General features: G+C 30.6%; 1 protein-coding gene across 1 annotated transcript in view; it reads right to left on the bottom strand.

Moving 5' to 3' along the window:
- Nucleotides 1–2,080: 2,080 nt before the first annotated feature.
- Nucleotides 2,081–12,468, bottom strand: part of LOC108722683 (acetylcholinesterase 2) — a 77,238-nt gene continuing 66,850 nt past the window's right edge. The window contains 3 exon segments of the mRNA XM_018447903.1: nucleotides 2,081–2,233; nucleotides 3,245–3,405; nucleotides 6,419–6,582. Coding sequence (XP_018303405.1) covers nucleotides 2,103–2,233; nucleotides 3,245–3,405; nucleotides 6,419–6,582 — 456 coding nt within the window. The 3' untranslated portion in view covers nucleotides 2,081–2,102.

Here is a 12,468-nt window from a genome sequence, read left to right as displayed (position 1 = left end):
GCGATATAATTACAATTACAAGATTTAGTGTTATCTATTAGTGTTATCTATTAGTTTTTAAAAATTGTTTTAATATTTTTAAAAGTAACTTATTGTTAATTTACTGAATACAATGAGATGGTACTATTGTTCTTCTTAAGGTAACTATTGAAAACAAATGTTTGAATTATAATATTGATTATAATGCGGTCATAATAAAGTTGATTGATGAGAAGGGCTTTTTTTGGAACATAATCGGCTCTATAATCGATTATTTCTAAATTTTTCCAAAAAATTCTATTTTTTTCCTTTTGCAAAGAAACTATTTATATATTGTAAATATTCAATTATAATATACAATCGGTAATAAATGATGCTCTCAAGATTCAAACTCGTACGTTTACTGAAATATTCAATTGTTCGTCAAATTTCTTCCGTTGTTGCAGAATTGTTTTAATATGAATGTATTGTCAGATATAGAAATACAACTGATATGATCAGCTGATTGCAAAACATTTGTTCTAATTTAGGATTTTGCTCTACTTGCTTGAATTTAATTTAACGTTTTTTATCATAAGCGGAATGTGTGTGTGTGTGTGTGTGTGTGTGCGCGCGCGCGCGCGCGCGTGTGCGCTTGTGTGTGTGTGCTCAAAGATTTTTTTAAGAAAGTTTCGCGATTTTAATGCTGGCGGTAAAAATCGAGACGTGTTATTAATCATATTCTTTCCAGCTTATTGAATTCAAAGTTAACAACTGCGCCCTTTCATACCAGTTAATTTTCTTCAATGTTTTTTATTTACTGTCGCGTTCGTTATTTACTATCCTCGTCATTCTCTCTTTCATCTTTTGCTTCCTGCTCTGAAATTGATATTGCATATAAAACTTGATCGTGTGCTAGACAATCGACTACATTGCAAACTAATTGTAAGAGATCAAATACATTACAAGATGTTGCACCGGTTGCAGCTGGCTTCTTATAATTAATAACGAAGAGATTGATCGCACCGCTGTTACAGCTTATCTTGTGCACCCGTTAAAATATATTACCGAATTTATTACCGTCCGCATTGAATCAAAATTGAATCTCTACGTTTAACCTGATAATCCAACCAAATCCGCAAGGACTTGGCAAATTTAAGGACTTCCTAAAATTATATCGTGCTAAATCGTCAATTGCATAATTCATCAAATGTTGTATATTTGACACGAGATCGAGATAGGTCGCCATTTACCTTTCTCACTCTGTCAAACAACGAATAACGAAAAATATTTAATATTATCGTTGTGGAATAGCTTTTTTCGTATCCATATGAAATCTGTATCGTTCCTTTATTCATTTGCATTGAATTTTTTCACAACTCTTGCCATTCTCACAATTATTCAAGTAACTTCTAAGTGATTGCTTAATTTAAATTATTATTAAGCGTTCGGTTAATTTAGACTATTATACTTATAAAGTAATGATTATTTCAGAAACATTTGTAACAAAGTTGCGAAATGAATTCAAGTAGATTTGCCAGTAGCAATATCTCGCAAGGCATATGTCAAATTATCAATCAGATCAGTAGAAATAGGATCGATCGAATCAAAAGCGTCAACGAGAGCAAATTCCAGGAGATAACAAAAAATAAGAAAAGAATTGGAGCCTAAGCCAGAACCGGATCGATCAAGTACGAAGATGGAGTATGCCCAACTGCGAGTCGTCAAAATTAGATCAACTCTTGTTAGAGAGATCGCAGCTAGGGATCCATTTCGGGCTTTTGTCGAGTATCTTTTGTCTTCAATCGCGGATCGCGACATATACCTAAGTCTACGGCTATCTCGAAACAGCGAATACATCACGCCAAGATGCGGAGCATTCTGATTATCATTCGCAAACGTCGCGCTGTGTTACTAGTGTTGGTGCCATAATGACACAATAAAGACGGACTATACAACGATAGCATACGTCTTACGGCGACCTATCGATCTACGAATGGTTGACGACCGCTAATGCGACTTTACAGCGTAAACAACACTCATTATACGACCTGTTTGTCGGACGGTAACGCCGATGGAACTTTTCTGCCCAGTCAGGTACCTGCCAGCTGTGAAAAGGATTTATCGACATGGAGGTGAATCGCTTATATAAATCTATATACTACCAGCACCGGAAGTAAGATGATGGACGCAATTGTTGACGAACTACGCAGTTTGCTGACACCGGCAGAAACGCTCGACGCCATTGCACTTTTACATGCTTCGGGTGTGGGATCTGCAAAGAACTCAAAATTGTAAGTAAAGAGCACAGACTTCTTCTATTACTACACTAGACTCCTAACTCCCCACTTTTCCTTATGTAAAAGAATAAAACCATCACATACAGAAAAGAGATGCCAACAGATGATAGCGTTTCTGTGATTGGTTTAAAAATATATAGAAAATATGCGCAGTATGCAAATGTACTTATTCGGTCCATGTAGATTGTAGTATATACGTTTTGGCAACAGTTAAAAGGATGAGTTAGTGGTCTAGTGTTATAATAGGATGCAATCATCGCTTACTGAGCGCTCAGTGAGCGGTTGTACTGAATGCACTCATAGAAGTCTGCGGTAGAGAGTGAGCACTTCTCTCTCTTATATTCTTAGCTAATTGTAAGCACAATTTTACATACAACGAGTCGAACTTTTAGTCAATGCTGTACCGTTGACGAGATATTATTAAAGACCGTCAACCCCAAATTTTCGTCCTCACAAAAAAAGGGCCCGAAGAAGTAATCGAAGAATGCTGATATTGTCGACAATTGATATAAACATGTGCAATTATTAACATAAATCTTTAACTAATACATTATTAAATTCATGATTTTTTAATTGTACGAATAAAAATGCTTTATAAATAAGTATGCATACTTATAATGTTATAGTATCTTATATATTGTCACAAATTAAATTACAATTTTTTTCTCTATAATTATCAACTCTATTGATAATCAAATCCGGATGATAACATTAAAATCACAGTTTTAAATAAACATCAAATATTATTGAATTTTACGTACATGTATGTACATATGTCTATGAAACTAATAAATCATAAAATTAATACTTTATTATCAATTTCTTACTCTTAATCACTTCAATTTTAAATTTTAGTGAACAGCTTGAACAGGGACGCGAATTCTCGTAAGAATGTTAGTCTTTAATAGTATCTTGTCGGTGGCTGTACAATTTACAGCGAGGATAAAAGGATCCTTTATTTTCATATGAGGAAATTTTTTACGTACCAGGAACACCTTTTAGGCGCGGCAAGAATTCGTTCCAAAATGCACAGGCTGTTGTGCGAGGACCTCTGCCAAAAGCATTCTTCTTTTCCGCGTTCCAAATAAAATACTTTGGATGGTTCCTGGTGTAAGATGGCCACTCAGTTTCGGTTACTGTTGGCATCCTGAAATATATATTAAAAAGTAGGAATATACCGGATCGTAAAATTGCCGGATATCGAGTATCTAATATCCGGACAGAATGTGATATCGGATATTTGATAGGTCAATTATCCGGCCGAATATTTTCTGATGCAATTTCTTTATTTTATTTTAAAAAAAAGAAAAGCAACGTGAAAAGAAAAAGAGAAAAGATGAACTCTTCACGAAGTTTAGTTGAAATATAGCAATCTAATAATTGAATCTTTTAAAAATTACTACCATGAAAAATGTACGATCTCTGTATTTTTCATTTACATTGATTTAAAAAATTTAAAGTTTTAAAAATTGAATTGACATATTTTCATGCTATTCGTTCAATACTAATTTTTCATGCTCCATGTTGTAATAAAAAAAGTAGATTTCAAATATTGCATGTGAAGGCAATATTTGAAATCTACTTTGTTGGTCGCAAACAACAAAGCAAAAAACAAATCCTATATTCATAAAGAGCGATACATTGTAATAACTTTAAACTTTAAAATCAAATTTATCATGCAAAAGTATAGAAAATTCTCTTTTTTGCTATAACTTGATATATAGACGGAGAGACATTTTATACGAAAGTTTAAATAACTTTTTAAGGAACAACGAGCGACGGCTAAAATTTATTCAAGGTCACTCGGGGTCATGACCTTGACAACATATGTCAAGGTCAAGGTCATTGGAGGGTAGTCCCTCTCATACTGCATAATTAATAAATTTACAATATATAATTTATATAAAACTTTATTATGATTTAATTAAATTTAAAACATGCAAAATGCAATTTATAATGCGAGATATTTGATAATATCTCATGTTAATACATATGTACGTGTAAATTAAGAATTGTATTACATACTATAAAATTAGAGATACATTAATTCTACTTCACATTTAATTTTATGCATAAACAGAATCAGAGAATATGATTATAATGTTTGATTTTATAATCTCTTTAATCAACAATTTTTAATAAATTTGAATACTTTTTCCTAATATTCGACTAAATAAGACAATGCTAGAATGTAAGACATAATATGTCTATATATAATATGGGCCTTCTACCATAAGACATTACCTAAACTTTAAGTCTCAACTTTAAAAAACTGATCAATTACAGTCGAATGTGAGAAGAATAATCGACCATGATTGATCTATTTTTTACTTTAAGATTCAAAGTTTAAATAATGGCTTATTATAGAAAACCTATAATATAGTTAAACTGTTTTGATAGATTATAAATCGGAATAATTTTTTTATGTTTTCAAAGCCAATCTTTTCGAAATTAGTATTTTATGTATAAATATAACAATATTTCTCATTAGAAAAATTGAAATATACATATACTATATTTGCTTTCAAATATAATTATTAAAAAATATCGTTGAAAAATTTTAAAAATCGATTCCTGTATGTTTGTCGTAATTCAATGAATAAAAATTTGAAAAATGCCATAAATTCTGTTAATAATTCAAACTATTTTATTAAAAAATGTTTAAGATTATATTTATGGAAAAATTATTTTCTGCTCAGTACGTAACACTAACATTTTCGTGTTGACAAATGAAAATTTAAGTTTGGATGTGCAGCGAGTTTCTGATGAACTTACTCCTTTTCCAAGTTATAATTTGAATTTAAATTAACTTTGTTTCACATCAACAAATTCTCCTCTATATGTTGGCATTCATGTTGTATCACTTACATTTATAATTTCATGTTACATTAGATACATTAGCGTGTACAATTTTTATTAAATATTTTGTTATCTTGATTAAGTATTTAACATATTTATGAACTAATTAAATATTTGTATATAAGTAATATTAATAATACAAATGAGTGAAGGGAAATAATTTATATATGGTGATGTAAAGTATGTATTAAAATAATTTATAAAATTATAAACATGAAATTAATTTTGAACATTAATGCATATATGTATGTGTGATATTGTAGGGTGAACTCAGGTAAGATAGCATATGGTAAAAATGACCATAGGTTGTAATTTCTATGGAAATGGCCATAATATCTCGGAGTTTATCCTACATGTAATAACATAATAGAAACAATTTCTCACTACTCTCTAATCAAACATATATAAAAGTTTAACCTATAAGAAAATAATACATTGAAAGAATAATTGTATTAAATTTTTCTAAGCTTTTTTTCTATTTTTTTCTATTTCAAGAAATTGGCCATCCAAATAAAAACTGACTTTATTTTATTTTTATTTTCTCTCTTTCGATAAGCTATACAACAGTTTTATCGGATTATAATGAAATATTACTGAAGAGAAAATTTAATTATATTTTTATTTAAAGATTAGATTCTTTATATACAATATAATGTATCAAAAAATGCATCAAAATCGGCAATGGTTTATATCAAATCGATATTGAAATTTCTAGCGGACATTGTCAATGTTAAGTTACTTTTATATTTACATGATTTGTGGCCTTAGTGCTTGTAAATTAGTCATCAATGAAGCGACATTGGCATTGTCCTTGACAAAATTAATCCTATCATTCTTTCCATACATTCTTATAATATCCGTGATTTTGTTGGGAATATTACTGCTATTATTGCTACTGTACATACATATATTAGTGGATCACAGGAAGGTTGCAATACTTTTTTTCGATAGGTTTCGTAATGCAATCTACTCACTGAAGCGATTGGTTCTTCTTACTTATGAATCTAATCAGTTACGTTCAAAACCGCTCTACGAACAAAGCTGAGTTTCGAAACTTATTGAAAAAAGTGTTGCAATCTTTCTGTGATCCACTATACACATATATTATGTAGCTAGTAATATTATAATAATGTTATTATTACTGTTACAGTTACAGTAAATTTTTAATATATGATCATTTCTTATAATATTAACGTAATTTTTTTTTATTTATTGCTTCTAATATTATATCATTATTTACTATATCAGAAACTATAAATCTTTGGCATTTCGTCGTAATACCTAATATTCGTAATACTTACCCCGTATATGCAAATCGCGAGAAATAGTGAATCATTCTCAAAGACAGATCTCGTTCATTGTCGGTGTATTCCAAAGATTTATTCAAGGGATGCCCAAAGACATATTCCACTTCGTCACCATGCATCACACCCATCCATTTGCCCCATACATTCGTACTTGTCCTCTGCAACACAGCATATGTTTCATTATTATTTCGACAATTTGACGTTATTACACGTGTGTTCAAGATGATGATACGTTTATCACAGTTTTTCTATTTAATATAGAGATGTAAACATACATATATATCAAACTATTGATTTTACGCAAAAAGAATGATTTTTCTAAAGTATTAAAAAATTTCTGGATATACTGTAAGCCTGAAAATAATTTTGTTGAACTATCAAAATTATTATGTAGAACGCTCAAATTGTTTGCTAGAATGACAAAATTTTTTTCAACATTGCTCATCATATTTGAGTTTCCTACATAATTATTTTGATGAATCAATAAGGTTATTTTTAGATCTTTATTTACTTAAAATTCGCGCGCTTAGGGGCGGTTGAATTTTCCGTTGTATCACATTTGAACGCGCGAACTTTAAGAGTAGTATGATTCAATAATTATAAGAATCAGATAACCATAAGTATCCAAGTTATATCAAGTTATACCAAGTTATATCCAAGTTATACCAAGAATTATCCTGATCGATCGGTGATTTAGCAATTTTATGTTTATTTGTATTATTCAAATAAATGATCTAATTTAACTTATTATTTAATTAAAATATTCAACTGTTCGTAAAAAGTTTATGGATAGCAGCAGTATATGTATATATTATGATAAAAGAATCAAATTCGAATCAAGTGTTCAAAATTGTAATCGTAATCACATATCAAGACATGATTGAATATCAATTTCAGATCGATATGAGTGTACTCTAATTCTGTAATTATGCGACGCGACTTGAAATTGCAATGGCGGAAACAGGCCACGCAGGCGAGCGATAATAAAAAAAAAGGGGAAGCAAGTATTTTCGCGCGAGTCTTCGTTTAACCAGTGGGTAAAACCGTTATTAAGATTACGGCTGGGACGCATGAGTAATGACGTCCTCTTTACTTTCAACGGCGCTTCGGAGAACCGAGCATTACTACCTGATAAATTACCTTCTTCACTAATTGCTCGAGCCTTCGTACAGCGGCATTTTGCTTACGTGCGTTTCATGGCTCAGAGGCTGCAATGAAGATAGAGGGTAGCGCCAAGTGAGGGGACGAAAAAGAGAAAAAGGAAAAAAAGAAGGATAAAGTAAAAAGTGCAAGGCGAAAGGTTGCGAAAAGAATGCTGTAAGAGAAAAAGAAAGAGCGAGCGAGCGAACGAGCGACATAGAGATACAGAGAGAGAGAGAGAGAGAGAGAGAGAGAGAGAGAAGAAGAAAAGATGAATATAAGAGAAAGAGGGAGGAGAGGAAGTAAATGAGACAATGCGAAAAAGTGTTTGTACAAGAAGTGAAAACGAGAAAATGCATAGTGAAAAATAGGAAACGCACGGAAATGAGAAATAGAATAGTTCAGAAGCAAGGTGAAAAAAAAGAAGGGCAGAGCAAATATAGGAAAAGAGAGATATAATCAATGACGTGTGTATTAGATAAAAGTGCTATTTTTCACTTCATGGAAACTTGATTCACAAATTGACGATGGATGCATCGTAGATGTAGACAAATGGAAAAATATTAATAAAAGCCATAATTTAACATGTTTTTACTAAATTATTTGAATGAATTCGAACAAATGATCAATTACGAAATGTTTGATTTTTTTCTTACATTATTTCAACAATTATTTTATTATTAGGTACACACCTGACAGCTAAGATAATTCTGAAATGAATAGTGCATATCAACATTTTTTTTCAATGAATTAAAATTTTTATTTATAACTTCATCTCAACTTTTTTCTATATCATTATTTTAAATTTCTGTAAATTTTTTTCATATTTAAAATTTATAAAGTTTCACATAGATCTTCTCCTCTTTGATTGCATAAAAGTTATGTAAAAATAATGTTAATAAAATGATGTTACAGTATAAGACATATCATATTATTTCAAAATACTTTCTCAATATTTCTAAACTCTGTTTTTGTTAATCTATAATCATACGTAAACTAATTGCAATATTTTCTTAAAATATCTCTACTTTAAAAATATTTTTCTCAATTTTTCAGTATTACAATCTGTTCAGTGTAACGTTCATGTTTCCATCAATAACGCTATGCAAAAAAATTCGTTATTCCCAAGGGAAAAATCTCTTAAAATAGAAATGATATTACAAGTATCTGGATAAAATTTCGATTGTTTGTTTATTTTCTCTTAAAATGCACTTTGTACAACTTTTTTGCTTTTTTTGCGCAACGACTATCGATACGGTCATCGGGGATGCCCAAAAAGATAGAAAACACACGGCGAACACACGAGAGAGCGATACTTCGAGATCGTGTTATCACCAAATTGAATCGTTCTTTATGATTGCCAGATTATGAAAATAAGGAACTTTGAATTTTCAAAAATGATATAGACTAATAGAATATTTATCTATTATCATTTATCTTTGCTCGGTTGAATGTTTTATTCTCTCGGTTAACATTAAAACTACACTACGCAACAAAATTATCGCAACAAAATTTTTCATCGAAATTTTGCTATTTTTCAAATGCGCATAACTCGGTCAATTTTCATCGTATCAAGACGATTTTTTTTCATTTTGTAAGTAATTATTTATACTTTAAGAAAAACTTGATGCGCGAAATTAGGTGCAAGTCGATGCCGCATCTCCATGTTTTAATAAAGCCCAAGCATTTTTTTTCTTAAAAAATTTGATTGTTTGACGCGCTACCTGGATCGCCCCGATTTTTTTTCGAAAATACCACATAGACCATTGTAAAGTGCACTTTTCAACAAACAATTTGAAAAAAAATTCGAGTCTCTACGATTTTTTTTGACCGAATAATACCATTTTGAAGTTATTCGGGCGTTTTTAACGAATACCGCCAGCATTAGCATTACCCGATACGTACCGCGAGGAGGTTGCTGGTCGGACTTTACGCATCATTTTGGCCCTGTAAAAGGCCGATTATGTAAACCATTTGTCAAATTAGGGACCCCATGGCTCATCACTTCCACAGTATTTTCTGAGTCCAAACCCTATTTACCTAATGCCAGAGCGGTCAAGTGTTAGAGGCATTCAATACCGTGTATTGCCACCTCGGCGTCGGATAACCTCTCCTAAATGTTCTTGCATATTAATGCATGCTCTGATTGAATCTTGAGGTATCTCGTGCCAGATTTCATGTAGAACTCTTTCAAGCTCTTGCAGATTAGCAGGAGGCCTCTCCAAGTTACGTAATTTTTAGTAAGAAAATAAAATATCCTGTGCTTTTCTGTATTTTTTTATTAGTACTTACTCTGCATAATAAAATTAATGTTCAATACGGATCCTTCCCTATAATGAGGTTTCGGCATTTGACTCTATCGCGATATTCGTTAAAAACGCCCGAATAACTTCAAAATGGTATTACTCGGTCAAAAAAAATCATCATTACTCAGTTAAAAAAAATCGTAGACTCGAATTTTTTTTCAAATTGTTTGTTGAAAAGTGCACTTTACAATCGTCTATGTGATATTTTCGAAAAAAAATCGGGGCGATCCAGGTAGCGCATCAAACAATCAAATTTTTTAAGAAAAAAAATACTTGGGCCTTATCAAAACATGGAGATGCGGCATCGACTTGCACGTAATTTCCCGCGCGCGCATCAAGTTTTTCTTAAAGTACAGATAATTACCTACAAAATGAAAACAAAATCGTCTTGATACGATGAAAATTGACCGAGTTATGGGCATATGAAAAATAGCAAAATTTCGATGAAAAATTTTGTTGCGATAATTTTGTTGTGTAGTGTATATTTTTCTTTATTAGCCCTATAAGAAAAATTATACTATACATTTTTACATTTTTATCCATTTTCATCCATTGATTTTTTTATTAGCGTAATTAATTTTATTTTACACAGAGAAAGAAAAAGAAAAAGAGAAAAAGTGAGAGATAGAGAGAGGGGGAGGGGATAAAAAGAAAAAGAAAGAGGGAATGAGAGAAAGAGCGCAAACAGCAAAGAGATTATTCGATAAGAACTGAATTGCTCTGATAGTCGAATTCATCTTTTTCGATTACTTTTTACGATTTGACAGTATTTTTGTAACACTCAATCTCTAATTATTAAACTTATTATACTGACATATGAATTCTATTATACGCATGTGAGTAAAGTCACGCTTATTTAAAAAATAAAATTTTGAATCTCTCTCTCTCTATTTTCCAAAAGAAGTATCGTTTATGCTGAATTATACGTCAATTTAATTGACTTAAAAGAGTCTATTATATCATAATGTTAATATTTCTCCATTAGTAAAATCTTATAAAAAAGAAAGAAATTTTATCAGAAATATATGGCATAATAATAATAAGATTAATACAGATCAGATATTCATATAGGATATAGAAAATAAAAGAAATTTACCTAATTAAATTTTATAAAAATAAATAAATAATGTACTTTTATTTAAATAAACTGTATTTATAGATTTTATTTAAAAGTTTATCAGCAAAATATTTAACAAACCTTTAAATATTAAAAATATTTTTAATAGTAAATATGTTTTGAGATTAAAATCTTTACTAGATATATCTATTTGTTTTGGAAAAATCTATTTTAAGGCAACATTCAAATTATATATTTTTCATATTATTTTCTAAAAAGTAAATTCTATTAAAATAGCGCATTCATGATAAAAAAATTAAATTCAATTAAACTTTTATTAATTTTATTTTGAAAATTGTCTCAAATAATTCCTTATTATTGTAACATGATTTTTAAAGCATATTATACAATTTTGTTTATAGCTCTGAATAAGATGTCGATGAAAGACATTTCATAATCGAAATAAACGCAACGAAAAGCTGATGCAGGAATGACGGCAAACGCGACATATTACAACACAGTAGAACGTCCGCGTATGCAGTGTACACAAACTTCTCCCATGTGAGTTTGCATTTCAAATAATTTCGGTGGTCACGAAGAGACGAAACAGTAATTGTACAGCGTCATGAACGTGTACAATTTGCTGCATTCTGGATTTAAACATTACACCCCCATGATGTAATGGAGGATGCATTATCTTCCGGTGTGATAACACCTCGCAAATTGACAAAACGATAAAATAAATCACGCGGACGTGATTTGTGCGTAATTGATAATGTGAATATATGTTGATATTTAGTTATTACTCGCTACCCAAATATTACTTGCACTTGATCATAGCAACGGTAGCACACCGATGATTAATTAATGTTACGAGTGAATTCCGTGGGACTAGGAAACATTAATAACACATTCGTCGGTTACATTAAAACAATTGTTTCCACTTACTTCACGTTATATTTTAGTTCCGCCCAGTAGAGTCTTCTGTTTTTTGGTCTTTCTGTTTTGCTCCCTTAGGTATATTTCTATCACATAAACTTTTTTATTGTATTATATATAAAAGCGATTCAGAATCCAATTTATACAATACCTTTTTGTAATTTCCCAGTTTTGTAAACTGTTCTTTCGGCTTACTTTAGGAGAATAGCGGCACATATTCAGTACAACAATCATGGTGTGCCGAATTATTAATGTTATTAAGTTATTAGTGTATTTTTTAACTTTAATATTCAAGTTGCTTTTGTTTTTGTTTACGGATTTTTAGTTATAAAAAATATTTCAGTCAACACCGATGTCGCGCTTGTTGGGCCAAATATTCCACAATTAATCTTACAAACTCAACTTACTTAAATATATATTTTCTGTATATATTTTATTATTATAAAAAGTAGATAAAGTTTTTAATTTTGTTAATTAAAATATTTAAAAAGAGAGTATTACAAATTAATATTCTTGAGGCTTTCACGGGTGTTACCTATGTGACAATCTTGCGTTTCGCGGGTTTTCTCCGTGTTCAGATCCATTCTTGGAATGCCAACGTT

The sequence above is a fragment of the Mycetomoellerius zeteki genome, unplaced genomic scaffold (genome assembly GCF_001594055.1).
Source record: "Mycetomoellerius zeteki isolate Tzet28-1 unplaced genomic scaffold, Tzet1.0 scaffold212, whole genome shotgun sequence".
Classification (NCBI taxonomy): Eukaryota; Metazoa; Arthropoda; class Insecta; order Hymenoptera; family Formicidae; genus Mycetomoellerius; species Mycetomoellerius zeteki.
Note: the sequence above shows the minus strand (reverse complement) of the source record. Positions and strands in the feature narration are given on the sequence as shown.